At 37.3% G+C, this 18,625-nt stretch overlaps 1 protein-coding gene across 6 annotated transcripts in view; it reads left to right on the forward strand.

The window, feature by feature from the left end:
* The window catches only part of sned1 (sushi, nidogen and EGF-like domains 1), a 65,113-nt gene that overhangs the window by 10,907 nt on the left and 35,581 nt on the right, over nucleotides 1-18,625 (forward strand). For all 6 annotated transcript variants that reach the window (XR_015493712.1, XR_015493714.1, XR_015493713.1 and 3 more), the window contains exons 8-18: nucleotides 285-398; nucleotides 885-917; nucleotides 1,004-1,111; nucleotides 5,599-5,691; nucleotides 7,455-7,586; nucleotides 7,920-8,039; nucleotides 8,215-8,331; nucleotides 10,953-11,096; nucleotides 13,370-13,543; nucleotides 16,423-16,536; nucleotides 16,907-17,020. Coding sequence is in view for 2 of the 6 variants with exons in the window: in XM_087257288.1 (XP_087113414.1) it covers nucleotides 285-398; nucleotides 885-917; nucleotides 1,004-1,111; nucleotides 5,599-5,691; nucleotides 7,455-7,586; nucleotides 7,920-8,039; nucleotides 8,215-8,331; nucleotides 10,953-11,096; nucleotides 13,370-13,543; nucleotides 16,423-16,536; nucleotides 16,907-17,020 (1,263 nt within the window). In the remaining 4 variants the exon portion in view is untranslated. The remainder of the gene's footprint in view (nucleotides 1-284; nucleotides 399-884; nucleotides 918-1,003; nucleotides 1,112-5,598; nucleotides 5,692-7,454; nucleotides 7,587-7,919; nucleotides 8,040-8,214; nucleotides 8,332-10,952; nucleotides 11,097-13,369; nucleotides 13,544-16,422; nucleotides 16,537-16,906; nucleotides 17,021-18,625) is intronic.

An 18,625-nucleotide genomic window follows, 5' to 3' on the forward strand; every position in this document is an offset into this window, starting at 1 on the left:
ATGATTCCCCTGGTTGACAAATTGGGCTTCCCACAATGGATTTTAATAATGAAATACAAACCCAGTTGTGAAGTTCTTTGAAAATGAATCTGCTTGGCTTTGTTTACCTTGAACCCTTGTTTCTACACGAGACCAGATTGATGTTCATACTAGACACCTGATTAATGAAACAATACACCTGCACAAATCCTAAAATATCAATACAGTCAAAGCCAAGCTTTTCCAAGGTCTGACTTTTTTAAAGTCTGTACTCTAACCAATGAATCTTGTGTTTTTGAATACAGACATCAACGAATGCATGTCAATGCCATGTTTGAATGGAGGTGTGTGTGAAGACCTGGTAAATAACTACACCTGCACCTGTACAGCAAACTTCACTGGAAGCGCATGTGAGACAGGTGTGCTCTTACTCTTGAGTTCAGCCAATCATCTTACTTTATAAATGCCAGGCGCAACACATTATCCGGTCTTTGTTTTTGTTTCCATTTGTGAGGCGAAAAATGTTTAATGATAGAATGTGTTTACACAGCCAGCCACCTACTTTCCCCTTTACATTTGGCTTGCTGTAACATTTTCCAAGAAGCTGAAAAAGTGAAATGGATAAGGAGAGTGAAACACTATAGGATAACTATGGCTTTCGACCACGTGTCTGAGTACTTCAACTAAATCCTTTGTTAATAACATCAAGTTATCAGTTTCATTTTGGCCCTTTAGGTCAACAAAGTGGCTTAAAATTTAAATGGGGTTTCGATTTGGTTTAGTTATTTATGGATTTACCTTTATTTTACACATATCACTTAATTAAACATCAGTAAATGGTTTGATTGTGTTACTCTAGTAATACCTCCACAACATACTAATTAAGTATTTTCCCCATAAAACAGAGTTGGTTGTTGCTGATGCTGCAAATCAGACAGGTAAGTGGTAAATGTTCTTCGAGTTCCCACTAAGCTGAATCACTTAATTTATAAAATACCACACTTATGTTTTACTTCATTAACAGAATCCTGTGTTGGAGAGATTTGTAATAAACATCAAATCTGCGAGTACACTAACTCTGGAAATTACAGCTGCACCTGCATGCCCGGATACTACGGTGACAACTGTGAAGGTAAGCAGTCTCAAGTTTTATTGCACAGTAGTTGCTTTCCTCAAGTAACTGGGCAGGAGCATGGCACGGAAAAGAACAAGACAGACATCACAATCCCACAGGAATTTGAAGCACTGCCTGAGGAAGACTATGTAGCCGTGATGGATGAGCATAATTATCCAAACCTACAAAACCTCACCAGGTTTACTGCTCAGCCCTTGCAGCAAGTCGCTTGATGTTGTAAATAATTGCTTTATGGCACTTTTTACTACTTTACCAACAAGAGGAAGGACTCTTGTCTAGACTTTAAAGGGCCTCTGTTTTATGAGACAGTGCTAATGCTTGGAATTCACTTCCCTGCAACACAGCCAATGAAACCTGTTTGAATGCTCTGACATTCAACTACAAATCTCAAAAGTTTTGGGTTATGAAGATGATATGAGATGCAACATCCTCATTTCCTGCTTTGTCTCCTGGTTTGAGTCTGATTTGAGCCCAATTTGCAAATTAAGAAGTTCGCTGACAGATCAGGATATGATTTAAGGATAATCAGCAGGTGATTGGCGCTTTGCAATCTTTGTGTAAAATACTTAACGACACATCAGAGAGGTTCGCTGACACATCACTGACACCTCGCAAATATCTAGCATGCCATATATCTGGACTGGTTGGCCTAAACATCACTTGATATCAGTTGTAGTGATGAGCTACAGCCAGTGGGACAGCAAGTCAACCCATGATGATTGATTCATGTTCTCCACAGAGCACTTACATGTACACTTGAGTGTTTGAAAGCCAGATATATGAGTGATCTGCAGATAGATCAACTGATAGACACATGCACTGCAGTGTACGCATTCAGAGCTATAACCAACTATTGCAGAGCGTGTCTGTAATGTAGGTCATTATTTAGAAGCCAGTTGCTCTTTCTCATAGTTCCGCCATGAACATTTACTGTCAAAAGCTGTAAAGTGGAATATCAAAAAATGTGTCTATCATAAGCTAACACCGTTAAAAAAAAAATAAAAATAAATTTGTTAAACACTATACAGTCAGGTCCATAAATATTTGGACATTGACACAATTCTGACAGTTTTGGCTCTATACACCAACACAATGGATTTGAAATAAAACAAACAAGATGTGCTTTAACTGCAGGCTGTCAGCTTTAATTTGACAAATTAAATTAAATTAATTAATTAAATTAATTTGAGCGGTGTAAGAATTGCCTCTTTATGTTAAGGGACTAAAAGTAATTGGACAACTGGCTTCTCAGCTGTTCCATGGCCAGATGTGTGTTATTCCTTCGTTATCCCAATTACAGTGAGCAGATAAAAGGTCCAGAGTTCGATTCAAGTGTGCTATTTGAATTTCAATCTGTTGCTGACAACTCTCGAGATGAGATCCAAAGAGCTGTCACTATCAGTCAAGCAAGCCATCATTAGGTTGAAAAAACAAAACGAACCCATCAGAAATATCAAAAACATTAGGCTTGGCCAAAACAACGCACCAGTGAGCTCAGCAACACTAAAAGACCCGGAAGACTGTTTCTGTGGTGGAAAACTGAATAATTATTTCCTAGTGAAAAAAACCCTTCACAGGAGTTGGCCAGATCAAGAACTCTCTCCAGGAGGTAGGTGTACTGTATGTGTATTCACCAGAGTGAATACAGAGGGTTCACCACAAGATGTAAACCATTGGTGAGCCTCAAAACAGTAAGGCCAGATTAAAGTTCTAAAAAAGCCTATGCAGTTCTGGAACAACATTCTATGAACAAATATGACCAAGGTCAACTTTTTTCCAGAGTGATGGAAAGAGAAGAGTGTGGAGAAGGAAAAGAACTGCTTATGATCCAAAGCAGTGAAGCATGGTGGCGGTAGTGTCATGGCGTAGGCATGCATATCTACCATTGGAACTGGATTTCTTGTATTTATTGATGATGTGTTTGCAGTAGGATGCATTCTAAAGTGTTTTGGGCAATATTATCTGCTATATTCAGCCAAATGCTTCAGAACTCATTGGACGGCACTTCACAGAGCAGATGGACAGTGACCAAAAGCATACTGCAAAAGCAACCAAGGAGTTTTTGAAGTGAAAGAACTGGAACCTTATGCAATGGTCAATCCCCTGACCTAAATTTGATTAAGCATATATTTCAGCTACTGAAGACAAAACTGAAGGGAAAATGACCCAATAATAAGCAGGAACTGAAGACAGTTACTGTTGGGGCCTGGCAAAGCACCACCAGAAATTAAACCCAGCATCTGGTGGTGTCTATGTGTTCCAGACTTCACGCTGTAATTGATTGCAAAGGATTTGCAACCAAGTATTAAAAAGTGAAAGTTTAATTCATGATTTTTATTCTGTCCCTTTTTATTTTGGTCCCTTCACAAGTGGGAGGTACATATGTAAACTGTTGTAATGCCTACACCGTTCACCTGATTTGTATGTAAACAGTCTCAAATTAAAGCTGACAGCTTGCAGTTTAAGCGCATCTTGTTTGTTTTATTTCAAATCCATGGTGTCGGTGTATAGAGCCAATAGCAATGTGTCAATGTTCCAATATTTATGGACCTGACTGTATATATTGATATTGAATTATAGTCCAGCCCAAACATGTTTTACTTTAGGTTTTCAGAACAATGAGAGATTATCTAGTGTAACCCCTGTTGTGGATCATTTACATGCAGTGGCAGTGCTAGGGTTGAGACTCATCCTGCAAGGATTTCCTAAGGAATTTTTTTTTTTTAAATTTTCAAAATTTTCCCACTTTACTTTATTGAAAAATAACCTAAACCAAAGTGTATAATAAAAAACTAGCATTAGTTATCAATAGCTATCATGGAGTGCTATTTAACAACAAATAAAATACCCTAAATTTCTGACTCTGCAGAGCAGCTCAGTAATAACATGGAAATCTCTATCCGAACTTCAGATTGGAGATAACTGCATCACACAGTAGCAACGGTGACCTGTTACTAGCATGACTGTTAAATGGAGACTGGCTTGTTGACTTCTCATTGTGCTGGAATTGCCAGGGGGCTGCTGGGTGTCAAAGCCAAGGGGTTAACAAACAACGGCAGTCACTTTTTCTTATGAAAAAATAATGTTTGCTGATCAATACTTTTGAACTCATTTGAATCTTAACTGCCGCTATTCAATAACAATAGATGAATTGCCGCAAATGTAGACCTAATATGGTTTTGCCAGCCTGATCTCATGAGAAAACATAACTATATTACTTTTTTTCCCTTCAGTTTTGTGGCTAATTTGTAAGAATTTGTATGAGTATTATTTGTATTTGTATTATGAATTGTCAAGATTTTATTTACTGTAAATAAAAGAAATAAGTAAATATAGACTAGTTGTGTTACAAAATATATAATATATTTATTTATTTATTTATATATATATAAATTTAACAGAATAAAATAAAATAGAGAATTAATTGAAAGTTATTTGTAAATGTCTTATTTGGTAGTTGGCATTAGACATTTTATTACAAACAGTGACACATAAGAGATTTGATACACCTAGAAAAAAGTAAAAGATTCCCACTTTTAAGCATTTCAATTATAAAAAATCTGTGTAATTTATATTTTTAGCACCCCGTGTAGTGTTAAGCCCCACATTAGCATCCCAACAACAGTCACCACTGTCATTTAAGTATGAACACAACCAACTCTGCCGACACTTAAAACTGTGTAGTGTGAATTTGGCATAAATATCCCTAGATTTAACTATACATTTTGAGCTACAGCAAATCCATCCTACTATTCCCCCTGGAGCTGAAATAACAATCAACGCTTATATAGACTCTCTTAAATCTCCAAAATACCTTCCTGCCTGGCTCACTTGGAATGTGCAGCGGAAAAAGTAATGCAGTCCTTTCAAAAAGAGAAGGTAGAAGCTCACAGGCAGAACCCAGGAGTGTCTAATAGGGCACAGAGATCAAAGACACCGACCTGAAATCACAGCAAAACCTGAAATCCCCTGAAATTCAGCAAATTAAAAACCTATTAATTTCCCCTAAGGTCATACAGTTTGAATTTAAAAATGTTATCAGATAAATAACACCCTCGAGACCCTGGACTAAAAGGAAGAATTCTTTTAAAAGAGAGATAGTAACTTGTTTGATCCACAATTATTACAGGAAGAGGAAAATAAAAGTGTTTTGGTACAGAAAAGCTGAATACTGACTTAAGAGTCATTCGGCACACCATGAACTGTGTGGGAAATGTTGTGGGAAAGACTGACCCAAGAAGTAGGTTTATAATGGACAACAGTACAATGAACACCACCACAGCACACTATGCTAAACTAAAGAAACCCACAATTTTCCCACACATGAATTTACACTTTGTGCCAATTTGAATGATGTGAAGAAAGAGCCACATATTTTAGATTGGTTGGTGTTTACTTATTCAGAAAATTTAAAACTATGCTGATCTCCTGCCAAAGGCTTCTCTTCATCTGTCTCCTTCTCTTTGCTTTTAAATCCCTTACAGAGGAGTGCCCCTGTCAGAATGGAGGTATTTGTGTTGATGTGAATGGCACATGTGACTGTCCTACAGGCTTCACTGGACTCTACTGTCAGTTTGGTATGTATTATCTCCATACAAATACAGAAAAGTTTTTTAAAGGATTTACCCAATTGTCAAGATTTTAAAATCAAGGCAGAGAGAATGAGATATTATTTTAAAGGTTGCAGATTAATGGATGATAATTCTAATTACAGGTCTACCTTATTAATTAAAAATGTTATTAGAAACAGATACAAAAAAATAAAAATAAAAATATGTATTAAACTGAAATAAAAGCCATACCATGCATGTACCATAATGGTTTTAGCCAAAGCTAATTCACCACAGTAGAAGGGCTTTTATAAATTACCATAAACAAAAACTACAAGTCGTACATAATTATAAACATTTAATTAATATATCAGCCAAGATTTTGTGTCTTTTTAAAAATTATTCAAATCCACAATGGATTTTAAGTAGTCTGACAATGAATAAAAATAAATCCCACCTTTAACTGAACTTTGGGCTCTATTTAATCGATCTAGGTGCAAAGTCTAAAGCAGGGCATGTTCGCATTTACTTTTGCTATTTTAAGGATGGAAAAGTACGCTTTGCTCCCTATCGCATGGTCTTACAGGCTTGTGCTTATTCTCTTATTCAAGTTATAGGTGTGTTTTGAGCATAACGTGCATTAAATCAATTGGAGTGTCATCTCCCATTCCCTTTAAGAGTCAGTTGCATCACGCCATGGTGATTTGCTATGGAAAAACTTCACTAGCGAGAAAACAGTTAAACAGACCATCTGCAGTATGAGGATAAAGAACGAGCCTCCTCCATTCGGCCTGTTATCTTTCTCTTTACTTTTTCTCTTTACTCCTTTACTTTCGTGGATAAGGAAACAGTGTTGTATGCACTCCGCTCAAGACATAGATAAGCTACATATTTAATTTTGTTTGTTATGCACAAAGAGTTGTTTCAAAACTATTTCTAAATTCAGTTTTAATTTCCAGCAAATGAATAAATGAACAATAATAATAAAGTGTGGTCAAAAAACTGAGTTATGTTCAAACACATTCCCTATTCTTATGCCCCATATGGTGATGCAAACGTCTCTAAAACCCAACAGATGAACAAATCTAAACTTGTTTTTATTAAAATAATTATAAATGTGCATATAATAAATAATACTCATATTAATAATATTATACAAATACAAATTGCCATGAATAAACTAAAAGAAGCCCCCCGATGTGAAGAGGGCATGGAGGTTTTTATAATATGTTTTTATATGTAAAGTTATTTGTGTATTAGTGTATCCTGTGTGTATTATGCAATGAGTAAACATACCCGCATAGCCGCATTACTAACTCATTCTGCGCTGGACTTTAGACCAGCTTTTAATTGGTCAATGGTGCTGTCTTAACTAAAAATTGCATGCAGGCATAGGGGAAAGTCTATTTAAACACAAAAAAATTGAGTTTCACACCCTCTCAAATTGGCAGAAATTAGTATAGCAATATATAGTAAGTATGGCACTGCAGATCCAAGCTGAACACGTGATGATTGACAGTAGTTGCACTTGTACAGATCTTCTTTTTTAAGCACAGATTGCTATTAGCCAACTGTTGAATGGTCTGTGATTATTAAATCACACTAAATAATGTATTTCTGGAAATTCTCCACATTGTAAATTAATTGTTTGGCCTGATGATGGAAAATCTGAAAGATTTAAATAACCAAAAGGGTGGGCAACATGTCATCATAAAAATAAGTTATGTCAAAAGTACTTCTAAATATTTGTAAAACAACTAATTGCTGTGAATTATTATTTCACTCCTTAGAAGTAACACAAACACCCTGCAGTAACAACAGGCCATGTCCAGATGGAGGTCCCTGCTTGGAATATGGTGGCACATACCTTTGCACCTGCCAAACTGGTGCCGAATTTGATCACAAGGATTTCTACCCCTATGGTAAGACCCTTGGAGAGCATTGAAGCCATGTGCTGAGAATGGGCTCCATGACAAATGAACTAACTCTGTGCCAGGTCACCGGGATGGCAAATGTCCCCAAAGCAATAAAGGCGTTATGTTATGAGCAAATGAGAAAAGAAAGATTTATTTGTGTGTTGACATAATGTTAAGCTAAGGTTTCAAGTTGGCTACTAAAATACACAGAGGATCTAAGCCGTGCTGTGCATTTAAATGAAATCATTCCAACACATGCAAATAAAAGTTACAAGTGAGTGGTAAAAATGATCACCCGCTGTGAGGGAACGTGGTGAAGCTGGTGCGTGTGTTTTTCAGTACAGCCCCAATCAGCCTGCGACTCCTCTCCGTGTCAGAATGGAGGGTATTGCTATGAAAGAGATGGAGACTACATCTGCGAGTGCAAACACGGCTACAGAGGCAAGCATTGCGAAAGAGGTATGCTGTGTTTGCCATTCTTGTTAACATTTTGTCTTTGCATGCTTACACATTAAGTTAGTCACATGTTTAGCAATTCCACCACTGTGCTTTATATTGCGTGATGCACCACATATCAGTTGTGCAGAAGTCTTAAACATGCAATATTTAATTTAATTCCTTTTTTTTTCCTCAGTCAGATTAAGTATCTGTGCTTCTAGTCCCTGTCGTAATGGAGGTTCTTGTAAAGAAGAAGCTGACAGCTACCATTGTGTCTGCCCCTACCGTTTCACGGGGAAACACTGTGAAGTGGGTAAGTGTTTAACGTCAAGATATCTTTGCTGTAATAATTGGTTTTCTGTTGTGATTTAAACAGGGACAAAAATATGATTAAGTTGTTTAAAGTGTATAAGCATAAATGCTCTGTCACAGCAGTTTCTCTTGATATACTGGATTCTAATAGCACAGTCCTTGAGATCTGGGACCAAGTGTACTTATTCACGGCAACTGAGCAGCAGAGGCCAGCTAGTGAATTACTGAGCAAGTAAACCTCACTCCTCTGACCTCTAAAGGTGCTCGACAAACACTGGGGTCATGCTCTTTAGCCTCCTTGTTATAGCAGCCGACTCCCATGCACTAGGTCATCGGTTCGATTCCAGACCGGTGGGGTTGCATTGGTGCCGTGACCCGGATGGGAGTGAGGTTTAGGGGGGTAAGTGTAGAAGAGGCTAGCTAAGTGATGAGCATGTAGACCTCACTTCTCTGACCTCTAAAGTTGTTCTAGCGACAGACACTAGAGACCGTCTTTAGCCTCCATGGTTGATCAACCGACTTCCCTGCAGAAAGTCGTAGGTTCGATCTCAACTCAGAGCGGGTTGGGTGGTGTGGGACCGGTGGGGTTACATTTGTACATGGTCAGCGATGGCCATCAACAACAGGATAATGTCCAATAAGAGACTGCAGGCATTGTTTGCGGATGGCTGTTAAATTTGTACTAAAGTCTCGACCTTCGAATTTACTCCCCACAAACCCAATCAACCATTTGTGGTTAGACTTACTAAAGCAGGTTCATGCCACATCACCACTACTACCCTGCAATACACAGGAACTGGAGAACCTGATGCTGACATTATATGCAGACCTATCGTTACTTCGGCAAATCAAACCCTCACTACATGGCAGATGTTTTATGGGCAAAAGCATGTTCTACAGGTTTTTAAGAAGGTTGTCATTATTTAATGGCTCATTGGGGAATACAGTAGGGGAAATGAGTGTTAAACATATCATGTTTTTTTTTCCTGAAAATTATATTTCTAAAGGAGCTCTTGACATGGAATTGAACCAGATTTTGGCAAAAACCCGAACAATACAAACATGCAAATAAAACAAAAAAATCTGAAAAATCAGTTATCTACAATAACAATAGAATGACACAAGGAGAAAGCACTGAATATTAATTTTCAATGACGAAGAACAGAGGGTTGCTGAAAAACTACTGAGATATTTCAGCTGTTTTCTGGTCTTTCGCTGCCTTTCTACGCCTTCCTTTCTTCATGTGTTCAATACCTTTTCTCTGTGTCAGTTCATATTATTACCTTCATTTGTAAATTAGTTTTGTTTTCAATTGCATATATGGATTTCTTTAGTGAAAATGTCAAGTCATCAGCACCTCTAGAAACATTTTCTGAGACAATGGGTGATGAGTTCAATACTTATTTTCTCCACTGTATATCTAAAATTTAAAGCGGAAGCTTGTTGACAAAGCATTTTTTTATTTCAGTGTTTCTCTTTGTCCGCTTATAAAAATGTTCAAATTCTAGATCTCAGAGATTGCTTTGGATCAAGTGTCCAGCACCACTACATAAGCAATTAATAGCATTTAATTCCTCCACCGGCGAGGCAGTGGCGCAGTAGGTAGTGCTGTCGCCTCACAGCAAGAAGGTCGCTGGGTCGCTGGTTCGAACCTCGGCTCAGTTGGCGTTTCTGTGTGGAGTTTGCATGTTCTCCCTGCCTTCGCGTGGGTTTCCTCCGGGTGCTCCGGTTTCCCCCACATTCCAAAGACATGCGGTACAGGTGAATTGGGTAGGCTAAATTGTTCATAGTGTATGAGTGTGAATGTGTGTGTGGATGTTTCCCAGAGATGGGTTGCGGTTGGAAGGGCATCTGCTGCGTTAAAACTTGCTGGATAAGTTGGCGGTTCATTCCTCTGTGGTGACCCCAGATTAATAAAGGGTCTAAGCCGACAAGAAAATGAATAAATGAATAATTCCTCCACCGAAATTTTTTACCTATTATTTGACCAGCCTGAAAATGCACCCTCTACTGTTGAGATCATGACATTGTGTTTCCATCAGCCTTTTGTTTGAAAGGTTTGCCACGAAAGGGACTTCTTATGTGTGGGAGTACGCAAAATTCAGGCACGCAGTTAGAACCCATGGGTGGTTTCTATTCTCATTCACCCTTTCTTTCCTCTTTTCTGGTCAAATGGAATAAGTGTGTAATCTGCTTTTCTTCATGTTTGGAAAATGGCATTTCCGCACACACAGAGTGCTGTAAAACTGCACAAAAAAAAGATCTTCAAAGCCAAGATGCTTTTCATCTCCGGATTTTCATTATCCCAACTTTGTCCCACATTAGAGTTGTGCAACTGTTTGGCCTTGTGTAATGATCCAATTTGCTGGAGTTTGTTCAACACTTGGATTCCTTGAATGTAGGAAAAACAACTTGCCCTGGCACATGCATGAAAAGCTGTTTCTCTTTCTCAGTGCTACTGTAATGATCGATGATTTCTCACACATGTTGACCTCATTTAGATGCACACATGGCCATGCATGCTTCACAAATACATTTGAAAATGCACATTTACTGTATGCATAACTACTGTAAGCATAATTCATTGCAAATTTCCTCAACCATCTGATGCTTTATGTTTAGGAAAGCCAGATCCATGTGCTTCCAGTCCCTGTCGAAATGGGGGAACATGTTTCCACTACATCGGTAAATACAAATGCGAGTGCTCCCCGTCCTTCATGGGAAGACACTGCGAGATCAACAGAGGCTCTAATCCAGCTTTGGAGGGTAATCAAACTCTGTTTTTACTTCAGAAGTACACTGAGCTGTCTGCCAAGAAGTCAGGAATCAGGAGCTCACACAGCTCTTTGTGGTAGTTACTTTTCATTCATTTAGGTGTAACCGATATGCGTGTTAGGAGGAGAATCTTCATTCAGATGATGCCAGAACGAAGCAGCAGGTGCCAGTTCCTGCAGTAAAGCTGGGTTGTGTGTCACCTCCCCAGAGATGGAGCTGGATTAAGCCCTCAGTGCATCTGATACTCTGTCTGAACCTGGGTTATAACTCTGCTGTACAGGCCTCCGTGTTACTGTTGATTCTACAAGGTTTTCCACAAAGTGCGGTTAAATTTGTGTCCTGCTGTTCCGTGATAGGATGAAATACCATCCCCTTGTCTCCTAAAACATTTCACAAAAAGGATGTTTTTACAGCTTCTCTCTATTTATGGATCTGCTCGTGGCTGTAAATGTTGCCATGTGTATTAGGTAAAGTGAGACAGGTTGGTTCTTTATGCTTTCGGGAAAAGCAATAACTTTAGAAAGCAACAAATATCTGTTGCTGCCTCTGCTCACAGTGTATTCTGTTATAATGTTTCCAATCCATCTCAGCTTAGACCTCACTGCATTTGCTGTATAAGTTATATTAACATATTTAGTTTATATAATGGCCCATTTCCACTGAGTGGCACAGAACGGTATGGGTCCCTTTTATCAGGCTTGCGTTTCCACTGCCAAAAGGGTACAAACAGTAGGCATAGTGTACGACAGAATGTTTCAGTCGACGTCATTCTCGCTCGAGGAAATATGTCAAAGTAAAGCTGTATGGGTCGTTCACATATCATATGAGAAGCACTTCTTACAAAACGAATGCTTTATACACATAAATACTTGTGTACAAATGTTCATTACTAACCTTTCTATGAACTTTATTGGATTATAAATGCAGATCAATGACGAAAATAGCCTAGAAATAACATATGCGATTATATAAAATAAATAAATAAATGCAACATATATGAACACATTCACACCCTTACAGCCTCCGATATGTTACCAATTACAGAAAAACTACACACAGCATACATAACTGCATTTCGTTGCCTTGTACTTCTACATGTGTAATGACAATAAAGTTGAATTTAATCTAATCTTAAATTCTATTTGGATACAAATACAACACGAAAAATAGCCCAGTCAGTGCAAACTTTTTATCTGTATCTTTAATCTTAACCATCACATTCAACGTCTTATTAGAAATTAATTTCGTAATTCCAAGTTCATAATAGTCCAATAGGTGATGATAATAGTTAAACATGGCAGTTTGTTCATGTTTTAGGTTGCTGACAGAATCATTTGCTCCTTTGTTTTCCGGCTTCTCCTTTGTTTTAATGTGCTTCACTTTCGCGTTTGTCAGTTTCTGAAAGGATCGGATGTCAGAAGCACTTCAATAATCACACGCACGTTATTATTATCAGCTCAAGAAGTTCATTATTTCAAATATAGATGCACAGCGAGCTTTTTAGAGACCACTTGCGCTTTTATATGGGCTCATAAAGCAACAACAGGACAAGGCAGATTTTGTTTTTCTTGGCTTTGTGGCTGCTCATCAAGATGACGACTAGGCTGGTTTAAGTTCGGGTTGACCATGGCTTGTTATTATATGTATATATTAAAACGGTATAATGTCTCGAGTTTGTTTTTAAAAATGGCGGTTTATTTTCATTCTGGCTTGTTTCAGGACCAAGTGACGTATCTCTGTAAACCAATAGTGTCCAGTTGTGCATCCAGCTCTGCTTTTTGGTACCCTTTTGGCATGCTGGGTAACCTTTGCAAAGGGTACCCAAAAAATGGTATGGTACGGTTTACGTTTAGTCTGCGGCATACCTTTTGACAGTGGAAACGGCCACAAAAGCATACCAAATCAAACCGTACTCTACCACTTAATAAAAACAGGCCATTCAATTTTTATCTTAAGTACATTTTTTTTTCTCAGAGATTGGCTAAGTTCTAATCTATTTTTAAATGGTAAATAGTTTAAACAATCTAGTATTTATTCGAATAAATCTAATACTAATTTAATCTTTATAAAAATTATAATAAATATTATTATTTGTCATATTTATTGTTTTCTTTCATAAATAGTAGACTTGCTTAACCCTGATTCACTTCAAAAGCTGTATTTGCATGTATTTAGCATTGCTAGTATTATTATATAGTTAAGGTTTAAGAAATTTTTCAAATCTTATTCATGTACATCATTTTTGTCCTCTTTGTATGGTGCAGGTCTAGACTGTGGCCCCCCTGTGAAAGCCAAGCATGCAGAGGTACAGTATTCCTCCACTACTCCAGGCTCCATGGCTCTGTATTCATGCCACCCAGGCTACACTCCCCTCACTAGGGCCACCCAGATCATCTGCAGCAGCCAGGGGTCCTGGAGCCAGCCTCCAGTCTGTGAAGGTTAGTGTAGACTTACTGTATATTCAAAACCCTTGTTGTTCAAAGTTTGCCTAAGACCTTTCCACCCTGAAACCAACATTCCAAAATGGTTGGCTGGTTTGGAATGCTGGGAAGAAGAGCTGATGAGCTTACTAAATGTCAAACGAGTAAAAACACTCTAAAACAAATTGTAGTTTGAAACCAACATAAAGTTTGTGTAGTGTGTCAGGGTGCTAACATAAAGTAGTCAGGCCTTAGTACACAGTACAGAGCTCTTAAACACAAAATTCTGCGGTTTCTTCTTGGGACATAAAGCATGATGCTGCTCTGGCAACGTGAGCTACTACATCATCTGTATTGCATCAAATAAACAGGCCATGTACACAGTAAGACAAGGAGGGATCCAAATGCCTTGGTCAGCTTTCTTGCTGCAGTGAGGATGGTGAAGAGTTTGTTATCCCCCTTTTGTTTTATTCTTGTATTTTCAGAAAGAATGTTTTAAATGGCTATTTCATTTCATCATGAGAACTTTTAGAAATAATGATAGAAACGCTGTCACTGGGCCAGTACCCTTCAGGTAATAAAAATTTACTTTTAAGGTACCGATATGAATCCTTTAGGTATGACGATAATTGACGATGTTTACATAGGCACAAATAATGCAGTTATTTCAGAAAATCAGGCTTATTCACGATATGTTAATTTTTTTTTAAAGTATTTAATCTTGTTTACATGCAATTTCTATTATTCATATTAATCCCTAAAAATTTTGGTCATTATGTGTCTTACACCCATTATTCAAATACCTCACTTTACAACACAAATGATAGATTTACAAAGAGTCATTGTCTTACTGACCCCATTTGGTCACACTTTACAATAAGGTTCATTAGTTAATGTTAATAATTAATGCATTTACTAACATGAACAAACAATGAACAATGCATTTACTACTGTATTTGTTCATATTAGTTAACGTTAACTAATGAAAATACAGTGGTTCATTGTTAGTTCATGTTAACTCATGGTGCATTAACTAATGTTAACAAGCATGGACTTGGATGTTAATAATGCATTAGTAAATGTTCAATTATGATTAATAAATGCTGTACATGTGTTGTTCATGATTAGTTCATGTTAGTAAATGCATTAACTAATGAACCTTATTGTAAAGTGTTACCCCACATTTTTTATTAATTTACATCTAATTAAAACAGTTTTGTATGATTGTATTCCTTGCATTAAGGAAGCATTTCACAAGCTGCACACGGTATTTTCACCATAACACGCACATGCACACTTTGGTCTAAAGGGCAATAAATGTTAATGTGTAGTAAATGTTAATACAATTATGCTTACTGCCATTATGAGCTTAATCACATTATTTCGATTGAATGATTAACACATTTACATAAGGAAACTTTTTATCACAATATCGCCAAAATCCCATCATAATCATTGCATTAAGATTATCTATGGAAAGTTGCGGTCACTAGAGTTTGTGTTTGGCTAGAGTTCACTGTAGAATTCGGCACTGCAAAAAAGCCAAGTGGTGCTCGCTGCAGAGCCATTTGGGCGAGCTGAGCTCCAGCAAGGGGGAGCTTGAGCTTGAGCTCCACCTTTTTTGAACTTCTTCTATGAGTGATGTCACTGGGGGTAGGGTTAGGGGTGGGGTTAGTGTACGCATTAAAACAGTTTACAGGAGGCAGAGCGAGAGCTCATGCTCCCCCTCGCTGGAGCTCAGCTCTGCTCAATTGGCTCTGCAGCGAGCAGGGGTGGGATAACACAAAATGATTAGACTTGATAAAAGCAAGCGATTGCTCCATATTTTAAATTTCTGTATAGAGGGGTCCAGTTTTGAGCCTCTGTAGGTCTCACGCAATCACGTAATGTGGTTTCGCAGATCAAAGTTTACCAAATTTGAACTTTCGAACACAGCGAATGCATATTCTTGTCGCAAACTTGTCATTTCCGGTCTGCGGCATTCTCTTGCATATGAATGGAAGTTTATAGGGTGAAAATTCCCTTTAAAACCTTTATCAGGCTTAAGTTTCCACTGCCAAAAGGGTACCAATGGAACAACAGAAAGTTTCAGTCAACGTCATTCTCGCTCTAGGAAATGTCAAAGTTGTAGGGGTTGTTCACATATCGTATGAGAAGCACTTCTCACAAAACAGATGCTTAATTCACATAAATACTTGTGTATAAAGGTTCATTACTAACCTTTCTATGAACATGATTTGATTATAACTACAGATCAATGATGCGAAATAGCCTACTGCAACTATATAAAATAAATAAATAAATGCAACATATATAAACACATACAGACCCTTACAGTCTCTGATGTTACCAATTACATACAAACTACACACAGCATACATTTAGTCCTTATTTGGGTTCAAAAACAACACGCAACATATAGCCTAGTTAGTGCAAACCTCTTATCTGTATCTAACCATTAATCTTATAATCATAACCATTACCTGCTTTGCAATTTTCTTTACATTTCCAGGAATAATCATACGTGGCTGATATTTATGCAGTATCATCATTTTAGGTAAAATTTTGACAGGGTATTACCCCATGAGAGCTTTTTGTTCCTGTATTTCTGTGAGTATACATGGAAAAGAAACAAACACTATTTAAAAAGAAAAACTATTTTTTAAAAATACTATTCAATTAATTTATATACAGTATGTAATTATTCATTTGTTTTTATAATGAGATCATTGAAAGCATTGGAAAGTGGAAAACAAATCTGAATGGGATTTTATCTTAGTCTCTATTGGGCTTTACCAATTGGGCCAAAAAGCAACAAAACTACAAATTTACCATTATTGATCTCTTCAAAGATGTGATTTGTATGTTAATGACTCGCATCATCTCTTTTTCATCAGAGATCAACGAGTGTTTGTCTCAGCCATGCATGAATGGAGGAACTTGTCGTGATCGTGTGGCCTCTTACCTTTGTGAATGTGAAGAGGGTTTCACCGGTCAGCGCTGTCAGACAGGTACTTGCACATACTTATTAATTCAGCAATCTTTTGATAATAAGTGCCAACAGCATATAACTGACTTATGTGAAAGCACATTCTGCACTGATCAAGCTGTCAGTCTCATATCCACAGTGGTCACACAAATATTTTAATGTAGGTATGTGTTGCCTAGCACAGGTCAACATTCATACTTTAATTGTACTTATAGATCCTAACAGGGTGTGTGACCTTTGTTTACATAAAATACATACAGGACACTTGATTATTCCTACATGTGCTATAGGTTACCAACCTCATTATCTTTTGTTATACTGACAATTAGATACTATAGATTTTGGTTTACAAAACTGGCTTGAGTTTATATACTGTATCTATGTTTTCACAGATATGGATGAGTGCCTTTCTGAGCCATGTAAACATGGAAGTACATGTGAGGATCAGCCTGGCTCTTACTTTTGCCACTGCCAAGAGGGCTATGCTGGACAAGACTGTGAGATGGGTAAAATCAGAAATGTCTTAATTGTTTTGGAATTATGTCTTTAACTTGTGGGCTTAATTTGCCTTTTCTGTCACTGATTTACATGGGGTAATATGTGTCAAAATTAAAACAGATCTATGCATAACGTGATTTTAAATAAATACAAGTTTAAATAAACCCTAATAGAGTTGTTATCATATATTGGACAACCTTTTAAATTGAACTAAATCACTGGAGTAGCCAGTTTAAAAGTCACTTAAATGACTAAATGCTGTTCAGCTGAGTGTAGCTCTTGGGTTTCAACTGATTGTAATGTAAATACACATCCATTTGCAATGTACCATTTCTGCTGAGTCAATGTTGTGGTAAAACTTACATTCTCAAAAAAAGAAAAAAAAAACATTCCAACGAGCTCCATGTGAGTTGTAAAAGATTTCTGAGCTGTTGGATGTTTGTTGGATGATTCAAAATGTGTGGCATATCATTTGTGGGGAAATGTATGGAAAACGCCACAAGGATTGAACCTTACCTTGCCACCAATGAGAGGTTATGGCAAGCAGATCACCAGACCTACATCACCAGAGGCGCGGCCTTCCATCGTGTTCCCTGGCCCTTACTTATCCCACTTCAACAGAAGCTTTACGGATTTAGATAGTTTTTTGCGAGTCGCAATGCATCTAGGTAATTTTTAGGAATTAAATGTGACAGTACATTGGAAAAGTGTGCAGTACCAATAGAGAGGACGCTGCAAAAGCCACCTGCTGCCCAAGTGAAGAGACCTAGTGGCAAAAGGCACATACCTAGTCCTGAAAAGGGGGAGTACATATATGAGAATAAGATGGTTAGTGGTGAGGGAAGACACGGGTCCGCCTGAGAAGGGTGACTGCATCGTGGCAGAATAAACATATGGGATCGCCAGCAGGGATTGCACGGTAACACTTTAGAATAACTATCCGTTATAACTAATTAGTAGACCATTAATAAACTGGTAGTTAACAAGTTATAAATGACTTATTAAATAAAAGTTAAAGGTTTGTTAACTATTTATAACTGTGCCTTATAGATGGCTAATAGATAACTTACAAGCTGTTAGTTAACAAGTCGTAAATGACTTCTTAACTGTATTTTAATGATTTATAACTATACCTAATAAATTAGTAATAGATCATGAACAAGCGCTTAGTAAATAACTTAATAAGACTTGTTAAGTATCAGTTAATAGTGTATATATGTTATTGGGACGTTATTCTAAAGTTGCAGCCGTTTTTAATTTAATTACTGTTAGTAAATGAGAAATAGTTGCAACTTTAGAATAACGTCCCCATAACATACGTAAGATAATAACAAACGCTTAACTAATATATTTACTCACACTTTACAGATCAGTTGTTCACCATATAATAACACCAGTGAAACTTTGTAGAACTTTAAGAAAATTATTTATTTATTTTGTTTTCATGTTTAGCACTTCATGGGTTTGTATTCTTGTATACTCCTGTACTGCCATGTGATGGTTCATTATGTGTGTTTCTATACATTAAACACAATGTTCAACATTTCATCTGTGGAGTTTCTTTGGTAAAACACAGCACACAGAAAAGCCTATAAGTGGAACAAGGTTAAGAT

Source organism: Danio rerio, chromosome 6 (assembly GCF_052040795.2).
Source record: "Danio rerio strain M-AB ecotype USA chromosome 6, GRCz13ab, whole genome shotgun sequence".
Taxonomy (NCBI): Eukaryota; Metazoa; Chordata; class Actinopteri; order Cypriniformes; family Danionidae; genus Danio; species Danio rerio.